This window comes from Oncorhynchus masou, chromosome 15 (genome assembly GCF_036934945.1).
Source record: "Oncorhynchus masou masou isolate Uvic2021 chromosome 15, UVic_Omas_1.1, whole genome shotgun sequence".
Classification (NCBI taxonomy): Eukaryota; Metazoa; Chordata; class Actinopteri; order Salmoniformes; family Salmonidae; genus Oncorhynchus; species Oncorhynchus masou.
The window spans coordinates 20,918,637-20,939,012 of NC_088226.1; the positions used below are offsets into that span (position 1 = coordinate 20,918,637).

At 41.2% G+C, this 20,376-nt stretch overlaps 1 protein-coding gene across 1 annotated transcript; it reads left to right on the forward strand.

Annotated features, from left to right (window-relative positions):
- Positions 1-434: 434 nt before the first annotated feature.
- Positions 435-17,162, forward strand: LOC135555851 (beta-1,4-mannosyl-glycoprotein 4-beta-N-acetylglucosaminyltransferase-like). Its single transcript, XM_064988622.1, has 3 exons — positions 435-836; positions 13,210-13,504; positions 13,606-17,162. The coding sequence occupies exons 1-3, from the start codon at positions 811-813 to the stop codon at positions 14,920-14,922; spliced, it is 1,638 nt and encodes a 545-aa protein (XP_064844694.1). The 5' UTR covers positions 435-810; the 3' UTR covers positions 14,923-17,162.
- Positions 17,163-20,376: the final 3,214 nt, after the last annotated feature.

The window sequence follows — 20,376 nt, forward strand, 5'->3', positions numbered from 1 at the left end:
GGGCCTATGCTTACATGGTCCTCTGGTTCTGCCCTGGTAACTGCCAAGCACTCCTGAGAACATCTAGTAGAACGTAAGAGGAGAGGAGGGTAGAGAGGAAGTGTAGAGTAGGTTATGAATAAGTTAATTGTTCCTTATTTAGTGTTGCACAACATTACCACATGCATGTATGGTGGAATGAAGCCAGGATACTTTGTCAGCCCATTGCTTTCTTGTTGTCCTGTTTCCCCATTCTCACAAATCTTATGCAGCACAGTGAACAGACAGTCTTCATTCATTCTGAGTGAATGTGGAGTGATATGTAAAGCTGTTCCTTATTTGTTTTGGAATGGCCACCTGTGTGTGTGCGTGTGTGCATGCGTGTGTGTTTTTGTGTGTGCATGCTTGTGTTTCTATGCTTGCGTGCCTGCATCTGTGTGTGTGTGTGCACACGTACCTGTGTGTTTTTGTGTGAGTGTGTGTGGGTGGGTGTGTAGGTGTGTGTGCCCTTGTTTGTGTGAGTACTGTGCATGTGCGTGCACTTACTTGTGACGGACATGAAGACCCGAGGCAAAGTACAGGAAAGATGTGCAACTGTTCCACCAAGGGCTCCACCCTGCTTTTCTATTTCACGCTTTCTTTCTTTATCTCTCTGCGCTGTTGTAAATCCAGTTTGATGGACTGAATGAATGATGCCACCTACCACATGTTGCTGCATGGAAGCTCTACCGACTAGTTCAAATAGAGTAACTAAGGAAGTTTTGGAGACCTACAGTACAATGTAAAAGAAATCTGAAATAACAGTTGGGCTCCACTTGCCAACAAACCAGCATGGCTAGACTTTTCATGCATGGGAGGTATGTTTAATCACATTTAGTGGGGGTTTTTTTCTCTCTCTCTCTCTCTGTTTTTTCTCCCTCTCTCTTTTTACAGTATTTGGGAACGTTTCAATTGATTTTGTTCTGTTTGGAGTTAATTATTAATAAGATACCTCTCTAGATTTGTTGCAATTAATTTTAACTTTCATGTACTTACAGTTGAAGTCGGACGTTTGCATACACCTTTGCCAAATACATTTAAACTTAGTTTTTCACATTTCCTGACATTTAATTCAAGTAAAAATTCCCTGTCTTAGGTCAGTTAAGATCACCACTTTATTTTAAGAATGTGAAATGTCACAATAATAGTAGACAGAATTATTTCTTTCAGCTTTTATTTCTTTCATCACATTCCCAATGGGTCAGAAGTTTCCATACACTCAATTAGTATTTGGTAGCATTGCTTTAAATGTTTTAACTTGGGTCAAACCTAACCTTGCGGTAGCCTTCCGCAAGCTACATAGTTCACTTACTTACACATTTGTCATGACAATGTGTGACAATGAGTTGGCATGGTGACACAAACAGACTGGCACACATTCTATAGAGTCAATGATGACAGCTATTACAGTATCATGGGGAAGTGTTGTGGGGAAGTTGATATTGGGACGTAGTATACTTAAGGTATAAGTGAGTCAACTTTTCAGTCAATTCCTCTGTTATAACATCTATATTTCATGTTCATAGGCAGGGATAGAAATGCACTTGCCAATAAGGAAAGTCAGGAGTATTTTATGGTTGCTGGAATATCATAATCACTTTCCTCGAAATTATAAATTATCTATTTACACAAAAAAATACATTTTTTTCCAGTTTTAGGCTTCTGTTATTTTCTGCAGTTGTTTTCAGACAAAAATGTCACCCACAGAGAACTCAACTTGCCTGACTGCTGAGTTCAACTTCCGTTCCCTTGCTCTGGGTATTAGGGCAACCCTTAATGTCAACCCCTGATAGGCATTGTCACATTTCCACATTTCATCTGTCGCAATTACTCAAAGGCTGTGTGCAATAGGACATTATTTGATTCGTATTTTTCCTGTATTTTATTTATTTATTTGTGTTTATGAATTGATATGTAAAAAAAAAAACATGATTGTATGTGTGGGAAGACACAGACAGATACATATTCCCTTGGGGGAAGGGAAACAGGGGTACCATATTTAATTCAGTAGTTGTCACTTGTTAGTTTATGATTATCTGTTGTAACTGAGTACTGATTTTCTTACCTGTTTAACTGTCAGTATCAAAGTGTGACAGTGATTAATGTTATGGTTAAGGCTTGACGCCAGACTGGATTCGAGGACACACTGATAGTTAATCTATGACACTGTGTGATTATGTAGCAGCTGATGTTGTGACTTCCTACAAGCCTCTCGGGTTGATGTTTACAGAACATTGAATATGCTGTGTGATTAATGTACAAGGGCGGCCTCGTTACAAATGTTCTTTGCTTCTGCTCTGGAGGTGTTCTTGCTGAATTATTGTAATATACTTGGATATTATCAACAACTGCTCTCCTTTTGGTTCACATGAAAATTCCCATTATACTGTGAGACCATGATTTCTGATTTGGATTTGTCATGGGGATATTTAGGATCATGTTGCTTACGGCAGGTGTATTGACGAGAGCAAAGAGCCATTGGTCAGAAAATGAATATGATCCGTGAACTGATACTGCGGGTCATTCAGTCTCACAGTATATTGTGGACCAGGAGGTGGGGTTCATGATCTGTTTTTATGTGAACTATGTAGCTGTGACCTTCCTTTAAGGTTGCATCCCAAATGGCACCTTATTCCCTTTATAGTGCTCTACTTTTGACCAGGGCCCATATGAAGTCTGTTCCCTTTGGTAACGTTCCACCATAATTGGCATGGTTTCATTTCTGATTTCCACCGAACCTTGTGTTCCTAAAAACTTAAGAACGTGTCAGAGCAAACTGACTCATTTCCATTGCTCAACACACTGCAGCCTCTGTGTGTGTGTGTGGTTGTGGATGTCATCAATGATGATAGTTTTTCTCAGATACAATAAGAGCACTGTGAGACTGCAGAAGTAGCCTGTCCCCACCCGTTTTAACAAAGCAGCTCACCGGAGGATCAATTGTGTGTATGCAGTTCTGCCTGCCCTTCTCTAGTAAGGGCTCCCATGCAGCAGGGCTAAAGGTTTCTTCAGGTCAACTTATCATCAAATCAAATCACATTTATTTATATAGCCCTTCGTACATCAGCTGATATCTCAAAGTGCTGTACAGAAACCCAGCCTAAAACCCCAAACAGAAAGCAATGCAGGTGTAGAAGCACGGTGGCTAGGAAAAGCTCCCTAGAAAGGCCAAAACCTAGGAAGAAACCTAGAGAGGAACCAGGCTATGTGGGGTGGCAGTCCTCTTCTGGCTGTGCCGGGTGGAGATTATAACAGAACATGGCCAAGATGTTCAAATGTTCATAAATGACCAGCATGGTCAAATAATAATAATCACAGGCAGAACAGTTGAAACTGGAGCAGCAGCACAGCCAGGTGGACTGGGGAAAGCAAGGAGTCATCATGTCAGGTAGTCCTGAGGCATGGTCCTAGGGCTCAGGTCCTCTGAGAGAGAGAAAGAAAGAGAGAGAATTAGAGAGACTTAAATTACTTAAATTCACACAGGACACCGGGTAGGACAGGAGAAGTACTCCAGATATAGCAAACTGACCCTAGCCCCCCGACACAAACTACTAAAGCATAAATACTGGAGGCTGAGACAGGAGGGGTCAGGAGACACTGTGGCCCCATCTGATGACATCCCCCGGACAGGGCCAAACAGGAAGGATATAACCCCACCCACTAGAGGGATATCTTCAACCACCAACTTACCATCCTGAGAAAAGGCAGAGTATAGCCCACAAAGATCTCCGCCACGGCACAACCCAAAGGGGGGGGCGCCAACCCAACTTATCACGCTGTTCTTCCATTCTGTAATCGCATGGACCAGTTTTGCCTACACGTTTTCTCCATTTGTTTACAAAACATTCAGTTGCAATTGAGTTGAACTTGCAATAACTTGCAATAGTTATTTTTCTCTTTCTATGGTCAAATAAAATTCCAGAATGGTTATAGGTACTGTTAAACCTAACACTACTACAATGTAAACTGTCAGATCATGCTTTCAGGTTTTAGATAAGACGTGTGTTCGCAGGTAGTAAATCAAATCAAATCTAGTTGTACTAGTCACTTGCGCCAAATACAACAGACCTTACAGTGAAATGCATACTTACGAGCCCCTAACCGACAATGTAGTTAATAAAATATGGATAAGAATAAGAGATAAAAGTAACAAGTAATTAAAGAGCAGAGGTAAAAATATATATATATATATATATATATATATATATATATATACAAAGGGGTGCCAGTACAGAGTCAATGTGTGAGGGCACCGGTTAGTTTAGGTAGTGTGTACATGTAGGTAGAGTTAATTAAAGTGACTATGCATAGAAACAACAGAGAGCGGGGAGAGGGGGGGATTCAATGTGAATAGTCTGGGTAGCCATTTGACCAGATGTTCAGGGGTCTTATGGCTTGGGGGTAGAAGCTGTTTAGAAGCTTCTTGGACCTAGACTTCGTGCTCCGGTACCGCTTACCGTGTGGTAGCAGGGAGAACAGTCTATGACTAGGGTGAAAATTTGACAATTTTTAGGGCCTTCCTCTTGACACCGCCTGGTATAGAGGTCCTGGAGGACAGGAAGCTTGGCCCCAGGGATGTGTTGGGCCGTTCGCACTACCCTCTGTAGTGCCTTGCGGTCGGAGGCCGAGCAGTTGCCATACCAGGCAGTGACGCAACCAGTCAGGATGCTCTCGATGGTGCAGCTGTAGAACCTTTTGAGGATCTGAGGACCCATGCCAAATCTTTTCAGTCTCAAGGGGGAATAGGTTTTGTCATGCCTGCTTAATGACTGTCATGGTGTGCTTGGACCATGTTTGTTTCTTGGTGATGTGGACACCAAGGAACTTGAAGCTCTCAAACTGCTTCACTGCAGCCCCTTCGATGAGAATGGGGGCATGCTCTGTCCTCTTTCTCCTGTCATCCACAATCGTCTCCTTTGTCTTGATCACTTTGAGGGAGAGGTAGTTGTCCAAATTGGAGTGTGTCTAGGGTTTCTGGGATGATGGTGTTGATGTGAGCCAATACCAGCCTTTCGAAGGACTTCATGGCTACAGACGTGAGTGCTACGGGTCGGTAGTCATTTAGGAGGGCCCTTAGTGTTCTTGGGCACGGTGGTGGTCTGCTTAAAACATGTTGGTATTACAGACTCGGACAGAGAGAGGTTGAAAATGTCAGTGATGACACTTGCTAATTGGTCAGTGCATGCTCGCAGTACACATCCTGGTAATCTGTCTGGCCCTGCAAACTTGTGAATGTTGACGTGAGTAAGACCTTTAGAAAGGTCTTACTCACGTTGGCTACGGAGAGCGTGATCACACAGTCTTACTGTACAACTGGTGCTCACATGCCTGTTTCATTGTTATTTGCCTCAAAGAGTGCATAGGTAGGCTCGTGCCACTGGGTAGCTCTCGGCTGTGCTTCCCTTTGTAGTCTGAATGGTTTGCAGGCCCTGACACATCCGATGGGCGTCTTAGTCCTGTATTGACGCTCTGCTTGTTTGATGGTTCGTTGGAAGGCATAGCATGATTATAAGCTATAAATAAAAGGTAGGAAGTTGCAAAGTGTGCACAGTGGATTAAGTGGGTGTCTATATTTATTTGTCCGATTTCACACATGTACAAGTGTGTATTAATTGCAAATGTTTTTTTTTTGTTGCATATCCCAAAGACACCCTAGGAGAGTGGGATCATGGCCATGATCAGCCATTATCAACAGCAACCCTGAAGCAATTTGGGTTAACTGCCTTGCTGACTGACACATGTTGTTTACTTTGTTGGCTTGGGGATTTGAATAATCTGCCTTTCAGTTACTGGCTCAATGCTCTAACCGATGGCTACCTGCCCCCCTGCTTCATTATGAAGTTTTTATTTTTTATTTGTTTTATTTGACCTTTATTTAACTATGCAAGTCAGTTAAGAACAAATTCTTATGTAGGGATAGGTGTAGGTATAGGCTATCTCCGCAGTCCCACAGTGCTCGTATTGTGTCTGAGAATCTTAATTGATAACATCTCCACCCACATACACACAAAAGATTAGAGTTTGCAGTGTTGAGCAATGGAAATAAGTCAATTTGCTCTGACATGTTCTTAGGTATTTGTCTAACAGCAACTGTCAACAACAGAAGTTTCCATGGAAGGCAGAAATGGAACCAGGCCAATAATGGTGGAATGGGTCAACAAATGTATGTGACAATATACACATGCTACCCCACGCAGGGTTTGTGAGAGTGATAAATTGCACTGATATCCATGACCGTTTCCATGCTGTGTACAGTATACACTCAGTGGACCATTCTTAATACACACAAACTTTTGAGCGTCAAAACCCCAGCAGCGCTGCAGTTCTTGACACATTCAAAGCGGTGAGCCTGGCACCTCCAACCACACACCATTCAAACCTCTACGGGATCGGTGACAGACATAGACATATCTGATATGGGCAGAAAGCTTAAATTCTTGTTAATCTAACTGCACAGTCCAATTTACAGCAGCTACTACAGTGAACGAATGTGATGCTATTGTTTGAGGAGAGTGCACAGTTATGAACTTCAAAATGTATTAACGATGCAGGAAGAGTACCAGTGTTGGGAAGTTGTGAACTATATGAACTACAACATTTTTCAGTAGCTTGATGGTAGTTGAACTAAATTCAAATCTAGGTAGGTTTTTAAAAGTTGGAACCGTTTTTACTTCTATTGATTTGTTTTTCTTCTGATGCTTAATTACTGAGTTCATTATGAGTTTATGAATTTGGTTCGTTATGAGTATACAGTAAAAGTAAAATGTTTGGACACACCTACTCATTCAAGGGTTTTTCTTTATTTTTACTATATTCTACATTGTAGAGTAACAATGAAATAATAGACATAAAATCATGTAGTTAACAGAAAAGTGTTAAAATATTTTATATTTGAGATTCTTCAAAGTATAGCCACCCTGTGCCTTGACAGCTTTGCACACGCTTGGCAGTCTCTCAACCAGCTTCACCTGGAATGATTTTCCAACAGTCTTGACGGAGTTCCCACATTGAGCACTTGTTGGCTGCTTTTCCTTCACTCTGCGTTCCAACTCATCCCAAACCATCTCAATTAGGTTGAGGTCGGGTGATTGTGGAGGCCAGGTCATCTGATGCAGCACTCCATCACTCTCCTTCTTGGTCAAATAGCCCTAACACAGCCTGGAGGTGTGTTGGGTTATTGTCCTGTTGAAAAACAAATTACAGTCCCACTAAGTGCAAACCAGATGACCATGCTGGTTAAGTGTGCCATGAATTTTGAATAAATCACTGACAGTGTCACCAGCAAAGCACCCCCACACCTCCTCCTCCTCCATGCTTCACGGTAGGAAACACACACGCGGAGGTCATCCGTTCACCTTCTCTGCATCTCACAAAAGACAAGGAGGATAAAACCGAAAAGGACAGATTTCCACCGGTCTACTGTCCATTGACCATTATTCATGGCCCAAGCAAGTCTTCTTCTTATTGGTGTCCTTTAGTAGTGGATTCTTTGCAACCATGAAGGCCTGATTCACGCATTCTCCTCTGAACAGTTGATGTTGAGATGTGTCTGTTACTTAAACCCTGTGAAGCATTTATTTGGGCTGCAATTTCTGAGGCTGGTAACTAATGAACTTATCCTCTGCAGCAGAGGTAACTCTGGGTCTTTCTTTCCTGTGGTGGTCCTCACGAGAGCCAGTTTCATCATAGATTGTTTTTGCGACATAGATGGTTTTTGAAATTTCCCGCATTGACTAACCTTCATGTCTTAAAGTGATGGACTGTCACTGGTCTGGGCAGAATGCCAGTTCCTGGTTACGCAGTAGTCATTATATCGCCTTGCGTTCCATTACTCTGTAGACAAAAATGAATGCTCCGGTTGGAACTTTATTGGATATATATGATAATAACATCCTGAAGATTGATTCTCTACTTAGTTTGACCAGTTTATTTGACCTGGACTATAACTTTTGGAAGTTTTCGTCCGAGTTCGCCTGGACCAGCGCCAGCTTTTTCAACACTAGTAATGGACATTATGGAACAAAACAACGATTTATTGCAGAACTAGGATTCCTTGCACTGGAATATTTATGATGCAATTTTGTATTTCTGTTGACTCCAACATGGCGGATAAATATATTTACGTCTGAGCGCCGTCTCAGATTATTGCATGGTATGCTTTTTTCGTAACGTTTAAAAACAATCTGACACAGAGGTTGCATTAAGAACCAGTGTATCTTTAATTATATGTAAAATATGTATCTATCGTCAAAGTTTATGATGAGTATTTCTGTTATCTGACGTAGCTCTCTGTAATTACTCCAGATATTTTGGAGGCATTTCTGAACATGGGACCAATGTAAACCGAGATGTGTGGATATAAATATGCATATTATCAAACAAAACATAAATGCATTGTGTAACATTATGTCATATGAGTGTCATCTGATGACGATTATCAAAGGTTAGTGATTAATTGTATCTCTAATTCTGCTTTTGTGACTATCTTTGGCTGGGAAAAATGGCTTTGTTTTTGGGGATTTGGTGGTGATCTAACATAAATATACAGTGGGGCAAAAAAGTATTTAGTCAGTCACCAATTGTGCAAGTTCTCACACTTAAAAATATGAGAGAGGCCTGTAATTTTCATCATAGGTACACTTCAACTATGACAGACAAAATGAGGAAAAAAATCCAGAAAATCACATTGTAGGATTTTTAATGAATTTATTTGCAAATTATGTTGGAAAATAAGTATTTGGTCAATAACAGAAGTTTATTTCAAATCTTTGTTATGTACCCTTTGTTGGCAATGACAGAGGTCAAATGTTTTCTGTAAGTCTTCACAAGGCTCCACACACTGTTTGTCACGCCCTGGTCTTAGTGTTTTGTGTTTTCTTTATTTATTTGGTCAGGCCAGGGTGTGACATGTGTTTTGGTATGTGGTGTGTTTTGTCTTGGGGTTTTTCAAAGGTATCGGGATTGTGGCTTAGTGGGGTTTTCTAGCATAGTCTATGGCTGTCTGAAGTGGTTCTCAATCAGAGGCAGGTGTTTATCGTTGTCTCTGATTTTGAACCATATTTAGGCAGCCATATTCTTTGAGTGTTTGGTGGGTGGTTGTCCTTGTTCCTGTGTTAGTTTGCACCAGTTTAGGCTGTTTCGGTTTTCACGTTACGTTTCTTGTTTTGTAGTGTTTGTGTTTAGTTGTTTTATTAAACATGAATCTAAATAGCCACGCCGCATATTGGTCCGACTCTCCTTCACGTGAAGAAAGCCGTTACACTGTTGCTGGTATTTTGGCCCATTCCTCCATGCAGAGCATGTTTTGGGGCTGTTGCTGGGCAACAGACTTTCCACTCCCTCCAAAGATTTTCTATGGGGTTGAGATCTGGAGACTGGCTAGGCCACTCAAGGACCTTGAAATGCTTCTTACGAAGCCACTCCTTCATTGCCCGGGTATGTTTGGGATCATTGTCATGCTTAACCTTAAAGACCCAGCCACGTTTCAGCTTCAATGCCCTTGCTGATGGAAGGAGGTTTTCACTCAAAATCCCACGATACATGGCCCCATTCATTCTTTCCTTTACACGGATCAATCGTCCTGGTCCCTTTGCAGAAAAACAGCCCCAAAGCATGATGTTTCCACCCCCATGCTTCACTGTAAGTATGGTGTTCTTTGGATGCAACTCAGCATTCTTTGTCCTCCAAACACGACGAGTTGAGTTTTTACCAAAAAGTTATATTTTGGTTTCATCTGACCATATTACATTCTCCCTATCTTCTTCTGGATCATCCAAATGCTCTCGAGCAAACTTCAGAAACACACCACCACCCTTCTTCTTCCCGGAGAGTTCTATATTCCTGTCTGCGTGATGTACTGAGAACCCAGCTGGCTGTACATACGGGGACAGTATATCTGGAGAGAGCCATGATGTGTTACAGTCCCTGATGTCTCTCTGGGAGGAGACCCTCGCCCTGAGCTCGTCTACTTTATTTTCCAGAGACTGAACATTTTTGAGTAATATACTCAGAAGCGGTGGATGGTGTGCTCGCCTCCTGAGTCTGACTAAAAGTCCACTGCAAGTACCTCTTCTCTGCCGACTGAGTTTTAAAACAGCCTCTGGGAAAAGTTCAATTGCCGTGGTGGGTGCAAACAAAGGATCCAATTTGGGAAAGTCGTATTCCTGGTCATAATGCTGGTGAGTTACCACTGCTCTGATATCCAAAAGTTATTTCTGGCTGTATGTAATAACACAAAAAAACATTCTGGGCTATTAATGTAAGAAATAACATAGAAAATAACCAAATACTGCAAAGTTGCTTAGGGGCTAGAAGCAGCGTAAACAAATATCCAACTAACCATTTGCGCTCCACTGCGCGGGCATCTACTACCCAAACAGGACAACTAAGCTGTCAAAGCTGTCAAACCTAGCAAACACGACAAACCATAACCTAAGCCCAATCATAAACACAAATTACTCTAGCCAATCACTCAGCGCTGATGTGCTTGCCTGTACCAACCAAGTATCATGACATGATTTGCTAATCTGTGAGCTATTTCACAGCATCAAACATCGACAACATCAAACCTATATCTGCTGTTTACTTATTTCACTCACCTCGACATCATCGCATCAAGTGCAAGAACATGTGCAAATCCGCATCACATTGTTGGAGGAAATTATAGTTGAAATGATTATGTATACATTTCTATTAGAACCATTAAGTTTTAATACTATTCCTAGTTTTAATACTATGTTATGGTATGAAATGTATGGGTTTTTAGTTAAACTAGGACTGAAATTGTAGGTAAAACGAATGAATTGTCTCTACCTTGCGGGTTTAACGACATCACGGTACACGTTCCCCAAGGGCACCCCCCACCCCAAGCTCAACTCAAAAGATGGTGCACAGAATGCAAAAATATTCTTAGAAATATTTAACCTCCACACATTAACAAGTCCAATAGCTCAAATGAAAGAAACACCTTGTTCATCTACCCAGCAAGTCAGTTTTCTAAAATGTTTAACGGCAACAACATAGCACATATGTATATCAAACCACCACTAAGACACATACAATATGTAGACATTTTGTCAAGCAAAAGACACAATCACAAACGCAGGATTAAAACAAAAATAATTCACTAACCTTTTGAAAATCTTCATCAGATGACAGTAATAGGACATGTTACACAGTACAGTTATGTTTTCTTTCAATAATATGCAATTTATATCCATAAATCTCCGTTTACATTGCACCATGTTCAAAAAAATGCTACAGAAATGTACGGAGAAATTATAGATAGCTCAGCCAGATAACAGCAATACACATCATAAACTTTGACTAAATATACATGTTACACTGCTTCTTAATGCAACCGCTGTGTTACATTTATTTTTTACGTTACAGAATTTGTTCACTATGCAATAATCTGAGGCGGCGCTCAGACATAAGCAATATCTCTCAGCTATGTTGGAGTCAACAGAAATACAACATAAATATTCCCTTACCTTTGGTCTTCGATCAGAATGTAGTGGAAGGAGTCAAACTTACCCAATACATCGTTCGGTTTCAGGTTGTGTGTATTTGTATTAGCATATGCTAACAGCTTCAGCTGAAATGCACCCAAAATGACTTCTGGTCTCGCACAGTTGCGCATCAAAACTTCAAAATTACATATTCTATGTCGACTAAACTGGTCAAACTAAGTGCAGAATCAAGCTTTAGGAAGTTATTAACGTACAAAACAATTGGCGATTCAACCAAAAGAACGCAACTCTTCTCAGACGAGCTGGAACAAAGAGTGCCCTGTCTACAATTGCGCCAGGATGCGCAGCTAAATTCTCGTGAAACTTCAGTATTTTGCCCGCCAACGGCCCAAAGATCGCGGGATTTTCTCCATTACTCGCCCTATTTAAATAACACATCACGCTGAAGACAAAAACTGTTGCCAGATCCGTAGCTGGTTGGGAAGGGTGGGGGTGATGTGAAAGTTGGGACAACTTTCCTGATGAGAGAGAGAGTTTGGGAGAATGGCTGCCCTGTGAGTTCTGCTTTACACAGACATAATTCAAACGGTTTTAGAAGCTTTAGAGTTTTCTATTCAATAATTATTATTATATGCATATATTAGCAATTTTGGACTGATTTTTTTTCTTCTGTTTACTATGGGCACGCAATTCCTAAAGGGGGCAGTATTGTGCATAGCCTTAACAGGAGAAGGAGGCTATATCTTTTCAGAAAGATAAGAATGTTCTTTGATCCATTAGTGGAGGTCTTTTAGACAGATTTGAATGTTTGCTTTATGAGGGGAGTAGGAGACAGTCTCCAGACCTGAAGACACTATTGTGTGGATCGGAGAGAGTGTGAGAACTGATGACGTCATTTTTATCTTTCCTTTAAAATGTAATGTTCTTTGTATTTTGGGTGAGTACTCATCAAGAATAAATGCTGAACTTGTTTTTAAGACTGGTCTCGTTCTATTTCATGCAAAAATGATAAATTTACAACTTAGTATGAAATAGAGTGATTTTGGTTTTGGCTACAAAACATATAGGAATTTAGAATTCCTCTAACACACATCTGTATCTGCAACCAAAATGGATAAAGCCTCTTTCACAGCCTCTTTCAAAAGTAATGTCTGCTTCGACACTGTCATTTTGAGTAATGAAGTTTTAGAAAACTTTGAAAAGTTAAATGACAGCATATCCTATTTCTGGTTCCTGGTTGTTGATGACAACCATGTGAATACAACAACAGGTGTTTAGCAAGTTAATTTTCCGAAATTGACACAGATATTATTGTTAGAAAAACAAGGCCATTCGCGTCAGCTATAGTAATTTAAAGAAAGGCCGTTGATGGCCGCTATGGGTTAGAAAGGGTTAATGTAAAAATGATTGCATTCTGACCCCAGTGCAGCTCAGTTTAAACAAGCGTAATGGTAGAATCTTCTGGCCAGGTAGATGGCTACAAAGGACAGGGAACCAATGGACGGGTTGAGGGGTGGCGAATAACAATGACAAAAAAATGTATACAAAAAAATATATTTTGGTGGGAAATTATACCACCACCTAAAAGGGAACTTTGGAGACTGTAAGGTGCATGTGCTCTGCACAGGTAGAACCAGATATGTGCACATGCCCGAGTTACAGTTAAGTAAGGAGTTTGTAAACTTCAGTTTAGGTAAAGTTGTATGTGTTTGTTTTTCAGGATGAAGATGCAAAGGCACACGTTTTTTTTCTTCTGCGCTTTGGCTCTGTGTGTCTTCTCCCAGCTTCACAACTACAAGGCCCTCCACCACATGCCTGTACTGAGTGAGCTGTATGCCTCCTCTGTCAATGCCCTGAGTTTCCTCTGGAGTGGGAAGGGGAACCCTTCAAACAATGCTCACCCAGAGCCTCTGCCTGGGCCTGTACCCTCCGACACTGGCCTGTGGGAACCAGAGGCATACCGGGAGGACCAGGGAAACGCAGAGGTGGGGAGAAAGATTGAACGTGGCAGTGAGGTGAGGGGGCAGATGACATGACTTTCCCCATACATTGTTTTGGGTCTATATGACATTGTCATTGATATGTTTAATTTGACTCCTATTGTTCTCCCACTCAGGACCCGTGGCGGAAGGAGCAGCCTGACTCAGGGAATGTAAACAGAATGACGGTCACTCTCCCAGACACCAAAGGACCATTGGAGGAACTTCACAAACGGAGCTTCCATCTTAGCGATGACCCCACCCAGTTCTTTGTGCGCACCAAGTCTGGAGCATACTGCTTCATAGAGGGGACAGAAATTACTTATCTCAAAGACCATTTAGGACAAAAGGTCCAAGAACCCGGAGAGGGCCAGCGTAAAATCCTGCATGCACACCAAGAGGAACCCAAGTCAGCCCAGGAGAGAACCGCCTGGGGGAAAAGGCTGGTGAAGTGTATGTGTCGCCCAGGCTGGCACGGCCCTCACTGTGGCATCCCCACCATGGTGCAACACTCCAACCTGCCTACTAAGGCTCGTCTGACACTGAGAAAGGTTCCTCGAAGGGTCATCAATGCCATTAATATCAACCATGAGTTTGACCTCCTCCACGCCCGCTTTCACGAGTTGGCCGATGCCGTGGACCTCTTCCTGGTGTGTGAGTCAAACTTCACAGCCTACGGAAATTCCAAGCCACTGCACTTCCTGTGCCTTCTGCTTAACGGAACCTACAACTACATGCGCCACAAGATCCTCTATGTATTCCTCGATCACTTCCCTAAAGGTGGCCAGCAGAACGGGTGGATTGCTGACGACTACCTGCGAACATTTCTAAGCCGTGACGGGATGTCCAGGGTGCAAGGCGCCAGGCCAGATGATGTCTTCCTCATCAACGATGCAGACGAGATCCCTGCCCGCGAGGGCATCCTCTTCCTCAAACTTTACGACGGCTGGACGGAACCTGTGTCCATCCACATGAGAAAGTCCCTTTATGGTTTCTTCTGGAGGCAGCCTGGGACACTGGAAGTCCTCTCCGTCTGCACCGTCGCCATGCTCTTCACTGTCTACAATGGAGACGGGATATTACTCAGGCGCAGGGAATACTTCTCCATCCCGGGATTCCGGAACTATCAGAGGGAGAGTGGACACATCCTGGTGCAGTGGTCCATTGGGAGCCCCGTCCACTACGCAGGCTGGCACTGTTCCTGGTGCTTCAGACCAGAGGGAATCTCCCAAAAGCTCATCTCTGCCCAGAATGGAGACTTCCCCCGCTGGGGCGACTACGTGGAAAAACGAGACTTGAATTACATCAAGGGCTTGATCCGGACTGGGGGATGGTTCGATGGCTCGGTGGGGAAGTACCCACCCACAGACCCTAAAGAGCCTATGTACGCACCCAAATATCTATTAAAGTACTTTCAGCTGTATCGTTACATACTTGATAACCCATATGCCTGAATCTTGTAGAAAACTGGTGAGGATTTATATTCTCATTGTTGATTTCAATGGAAGGATTTTTAATTTCAAGGGATGTTTCCTGAACACAACATCTTTCTGTATTTGGATCTATGAAACCCCCACCTTCCCATCTAATTGAAGGTTCAGGCTGTCCACTTCCTGTCTAAAGATGAAGTAACTACCAGGTGAGAGGAGGGATGATTAAGGACATCTGAGGGTAATTTAACTGCTGTTGATCTTGTGGGGGTTTTACACGGATTTTATTAGACTCATTCTATTCAACTCTGTCCCTTTTCGATCACAATATTAGTAGTTAAACATTCTTCAAAGACAAAGGCCTCTTCTGCTCCAGATCATTCAAAGACTGGATTCCAGTTGGGACATGATGACTGTTGACATTTGTACAGTTCCTAACTGTAGACGTGATGGCAGACAGGTATATATGTATAGAAAGTCTATCTGATGATGGCCAATGGCCAGTGATACTGTAGTTTTCCCTCAGTCAGATCAACAATGTGCTTCTAGTGCCACCAGTTTTGAGTTTCCAGAGACCTTTGTGAAGAAAGAGACCTGAGAAACGATCCGTGCACATTTCTGTGGTGGTGGTAAAACTGTTACTGTGTTGAAATGGTTGTTCGAACAACATAGGGAAATATAGCGGGAAAGGGAAAGTCGGTTTTATATTGTTAAATACGAACTCCGGTATCCCTCACTAATGCACTATGGGTTTATCTTAGTCGTCGCTTGCTTGACTACATAACTATCTCATAGCCTTCTTGTGAACAGATCATTTATGGTGTACAGATGAATGAAATTGAGGCCAAAAAGCATATGGAATTAGAACCATGTGATCCTGCCAAACAGTTGTCACAATGCTTTTAGGCATTTTTGTCATCTGTATGCATTGTTCATCGAGAGACATTTCTTGAGAAACAAAATCATTCTTCTGCTATGGTCTAGTGATTCACATCACGTCTGGTATTTCTCTGTTCTAGACAGTCAGCATTTACATTTATAAGCAAACATAATGGTTTCCTTGGTTTTTGTCCTTAAAAATGCATTGCAATTCTTCTCAATTTAAAACCATTCACCATGAGAATACTATTCCTACAGCTCATAGGGACATGTCCACTGTGACACCAATGAATGTAAGAGTTTATCGCAAAGTCATTGCTTAGTTAAGAAACAACAGACTGTGCCATCAATCCGATCAACCTTTGATAGACTGCAAGTCATTGGTTTCAGTCTGAATAACAATATAGTACACAGAGGCCTATTCAGTGGAAATTGGTGATCAACAAAACAAACACAAATGAGTGATGTAATGAATGTCTTAGTTCATTCTTGTTTTGCACTGTGGACATTGTTTTGTTGAATAGCTACAGTACATGAATCCAAACCTATTGGCAGTACAAGCAATAAGTGCACAAAGTCATTTATATGTGCACAGAAATAAGTAATTTATTACATAATTATTAGTATATTTTTATTACATTTTTGGTCATTTATTAAATGTATTTCTTTTTTAATCATGCCTCTATTTACCGTGCTTGGCTTGGGCAGGAGCTCAGCTGAGCTGAGTACTGGCACCTCAAATGTTCTACTGCTTGAGCTCCTATTCCATTGATAGAATATTAGCTTAAAAAAGTATTGTGAAGCTCCTGCACCTGAATACAAACAGTGCCAGCACCCAAAATGAGTACTGGAACCTATTTCAGTTAAAGTCAAGTACTATCTATTTATCCCCAGATAAATATACAATATTAAGAAGTTTAAGACTGCTGTTTACTGTTGTTAAATCATGTCATGTCAATGTGGACACCTTTGTTCAAAATTAGCTTTAGCACTTGTCTTGGGAGAATGACTTTGGGAATAAGGAGATAATAATAATTGATTGTCAATACACCAATGTTTCTCTTGGGAATCTGATACTTGTGAATTGATGCTCTGACTTGCAGTTTGCACACATTCCCAGCCACCGTGTCTACATTTAAAGACCAGAATCTTAAAGAATGGCATCTGAACTGTTGTTTAATGAGGCACCATGTTCACATTAACAAAAAAAAGCCTTGGATGTTGTTGACTTTAAGTTTTTAGGGGGATTTAGACATCTGCATAGTATTTTGTCATTTATAATTTCTGGATGGTGTCCAAAATTTTGTGCAACTATGAGTTATAGCTCCTGTGTTCTAACTTCATTAACAGATTGTTCTTGATTTATTTAAACAAAGGTAACTTCATTTTGAATCTTTCCTCTTCCTTTATCAATCATTCCGCTACATGTTTTATTGTACATGTCCCTATGTGAATCATGTCAGAAATAGCTGTTCAGTTGACTGACAAAAATGAGTCGTTTTAACAGCCATAATGAAAGTGAATGTGTTTATTACCTACCTACTAGAGTGGCAGATTGTTGGGCCAGTAACAAAGGTTGTGTCGCGCCTGCTCTCGCTCTCCCCCCTGGCACTCGAGGGCAACAGGCTCCTCAGCATTACACTCCTGCAACCATCATTACGCACACCTGCCTTCCCCCGTCGCACACACCATTGATTATTGGAATCGCCTGGACTCAATCACCTCTGTCATTACCTCCCCTATATCTGTCTGTTCCTCCGCTCTGTTCCCCGCTTCAGCATTCTCGTTTGTTGTTGTTTACCCGTGTGCTGACGCTGTTCCTGGTTTGTTACCTGTCTGTTCCTGAATAAATGTTGACTCCTAGTACCTGCTTCTCATCTCCAGCGTCAGTCTTTACAGGTTGCTGGTTTGAATACCAGAGCTGACAAGTGAAGAATCTGTCGATGTGCACTTGAGCAATGCACTTAACACTAATTTTCTCCGGGGGTGCCGTACTGTTATGGCTGACCCTGTAAAACAACACATTTCAATGAACTTTTTTTCACTACACTATAACTGTGCCTGCCTAACGACCATGTAAAGACACAGGTATTAATTAAGGACACTTTTGGTTTCATCAACTTGTTTCACGTCAACAAGTGATTATCAGGAAAGGCATTAAGTTACATTTAGAGTCTAGACAGAAATACCACGCTGCCAGTGACTCTGGTTAGGTCTTTCTTTAATAAAATATTGTAGAGCAAGACTGGATACCATGCCTGAACTCTAGATGGCAGTCTAGAAGCAAAATCTGAATTTGAAGAAATACTTTTGGTGGATTATTTGAGGAAGAAAGAGATGTCATTTTAAGAATTAACATTTCTATCAGGTTGCTTTGGATATGGGGTCTTATGCAATTGATACTCCATTCATCCTAACAAAGGATGAACAATAAAATAATGAAAAAAACAAGTTACTCATAGCCTTATCCCATTTACTGTACAGTCATTTCTGTTTGAACAAAACATTTCATGTCTATATAGGTCTTATAGGTCTTCGGTGAAACTTTTCAATTATGTGTGTCATTGTTGATTTATGGCGAGGAGGTGTTTATTCTGTAGCACAAACACTCCCCTCAAACACTCCCTAAATCGTGGTATTGAATGTTTCAGCAGACTTTTATCCCTCCATAACTGCCTACGAGACTATTGCAGCTCTGTGGGTGTAACATTTATTGACAATGTTGATACCTCCTGGGAACAAAGCTTGTTTTTTAAGGAGGATGGGATGCCACCAAATCATTTTGGTTCCTGGATCCTTTCACAGGCAATGTAAAGCTGCGTTGAGACAATGATTCATCAATGACCCAATCCCAGCTCAGTTAATCCCTACCATTGTGTTGCTGAGTTGTCATAATGCCAAAGCACATGTACATTATCCCAGGGGCGCTGGAAGACACAATGTAAGTAACCTAATGTATGTCCCTCTTACTGTCCTGAATGCCTCTGCTGACCCCACAGCTATTGTATGCAGAAATCAAGTGCCTATGAACCAGAGTTATACTGTTAGCACTGAGGTGGTGTGCCCTAGTAGAAAGTCCACTGTGTGTAGCTCACCCTGCACTTACATAACTAACATGAGCATGTCTACTTCTGCTAAGCTTCCCAGTAAAACAATGAAAACAATCAAGTATCACAGAAAAGTGCTAAAAATAGCCCACGTTAACAATTGTAACTTAGGAAACAAGGATCATGAAATTAATAATTTGCTAGTAACATATGACATTTATATTCTGACCATTTCTGAAACTCACTTAGATAATAGCTTTGATGAACAGTGGTAGCAATACATGGCTATAACATCTACATAAAATACAGAAATGCCAACGGTGGAGGTGTTGCCATTTATGTTGAGAACCACATTCCTGTAAAGCTTAGAGGGGATCTCATGTTAAATACTGTTGAAGTAATATGGCTATAAGTTCATCTGCCTCACCTAAAGCCCATTCTGATGAGCAGCTGCACTACAACCAAGTGCTAACAGTATGTATCTGGATAACATGTGTGAAATACTTGATAAAGACTATTTGTTGGTCTGCGCTGTGTACTGAGGAGCAACCAGACGCTGCACTTGACACATTTATGAAATTACTTATCACAGTTTGTAAAAAACATGCACCCATTGACAAACTGTTACATCCCCGTGGATTGATGGGGTATTTAAAAATGTTATGGTTGAGAGGGATGATGCAAAAGGAATGGCAAATAAGTCTGGCTGCATAACCGATTTGCAAACATACTGCAAATTGAGAAATCATGTGACTAAACAGAATAAAAAGAAGAAGAAACTATACTATGAAACAAAGGTAAAAGACATAAAGAATGATAGTAAAAAGCTTTGGAACACCTTAAATGAAATTTCGGCCAAAAAGGCAAACTCAGCTCCATCATTCATTGAATCAGATTCAAAATTCAAAACATTCATCACAAAACCCACTGATATTGCCAACGACTTCAATGTTTTTACCATTGGCCAAATTAGCAAACTTAGGCATGACATGCCAGCAACAAACGCTGACACTACACATCCAAGAATAACTGATCAAATTATGAAATACAAGTATTGTCATTTTGAATTCCGTGAAGTGAGTATGGAAGAAGTGAAAAAATTATTGTTGCCTATCAAAAATGATCAGCCACCGGGTTCTGACAACTTGGATGGAAAATTACTGAGGATAATAGCGGACGATATTGCCACTCCAATTTGCCCTATCTTCAATCTAAGCCTACTAGAAAGTGTGTGCCCTAAGGCTTCGAAGGAAGTGAAAGTAATTCCGCTACCTAAGACTAGTAAAGCCCCCTTTACTGGCTCAAATAGCTGACCAATCAGAATGTTACCAACCCGTAGTAAACCTTTTGAGAAAAATTGTGTTTGACCAGATACAATGCTGTTTTACTGTAACGAAATTGACAAAAGACTTTCAGCACACTTTATAGGGAAGGACATTCAACAAGCACAGCACTTGCACAAATGACTTATGATTGACTGAGAGAAATTCATGATAAAAAGATTGTGGGGGTTGTTTTGTTAGACTTCAGTGCTGCTTTTGACATTATCGAT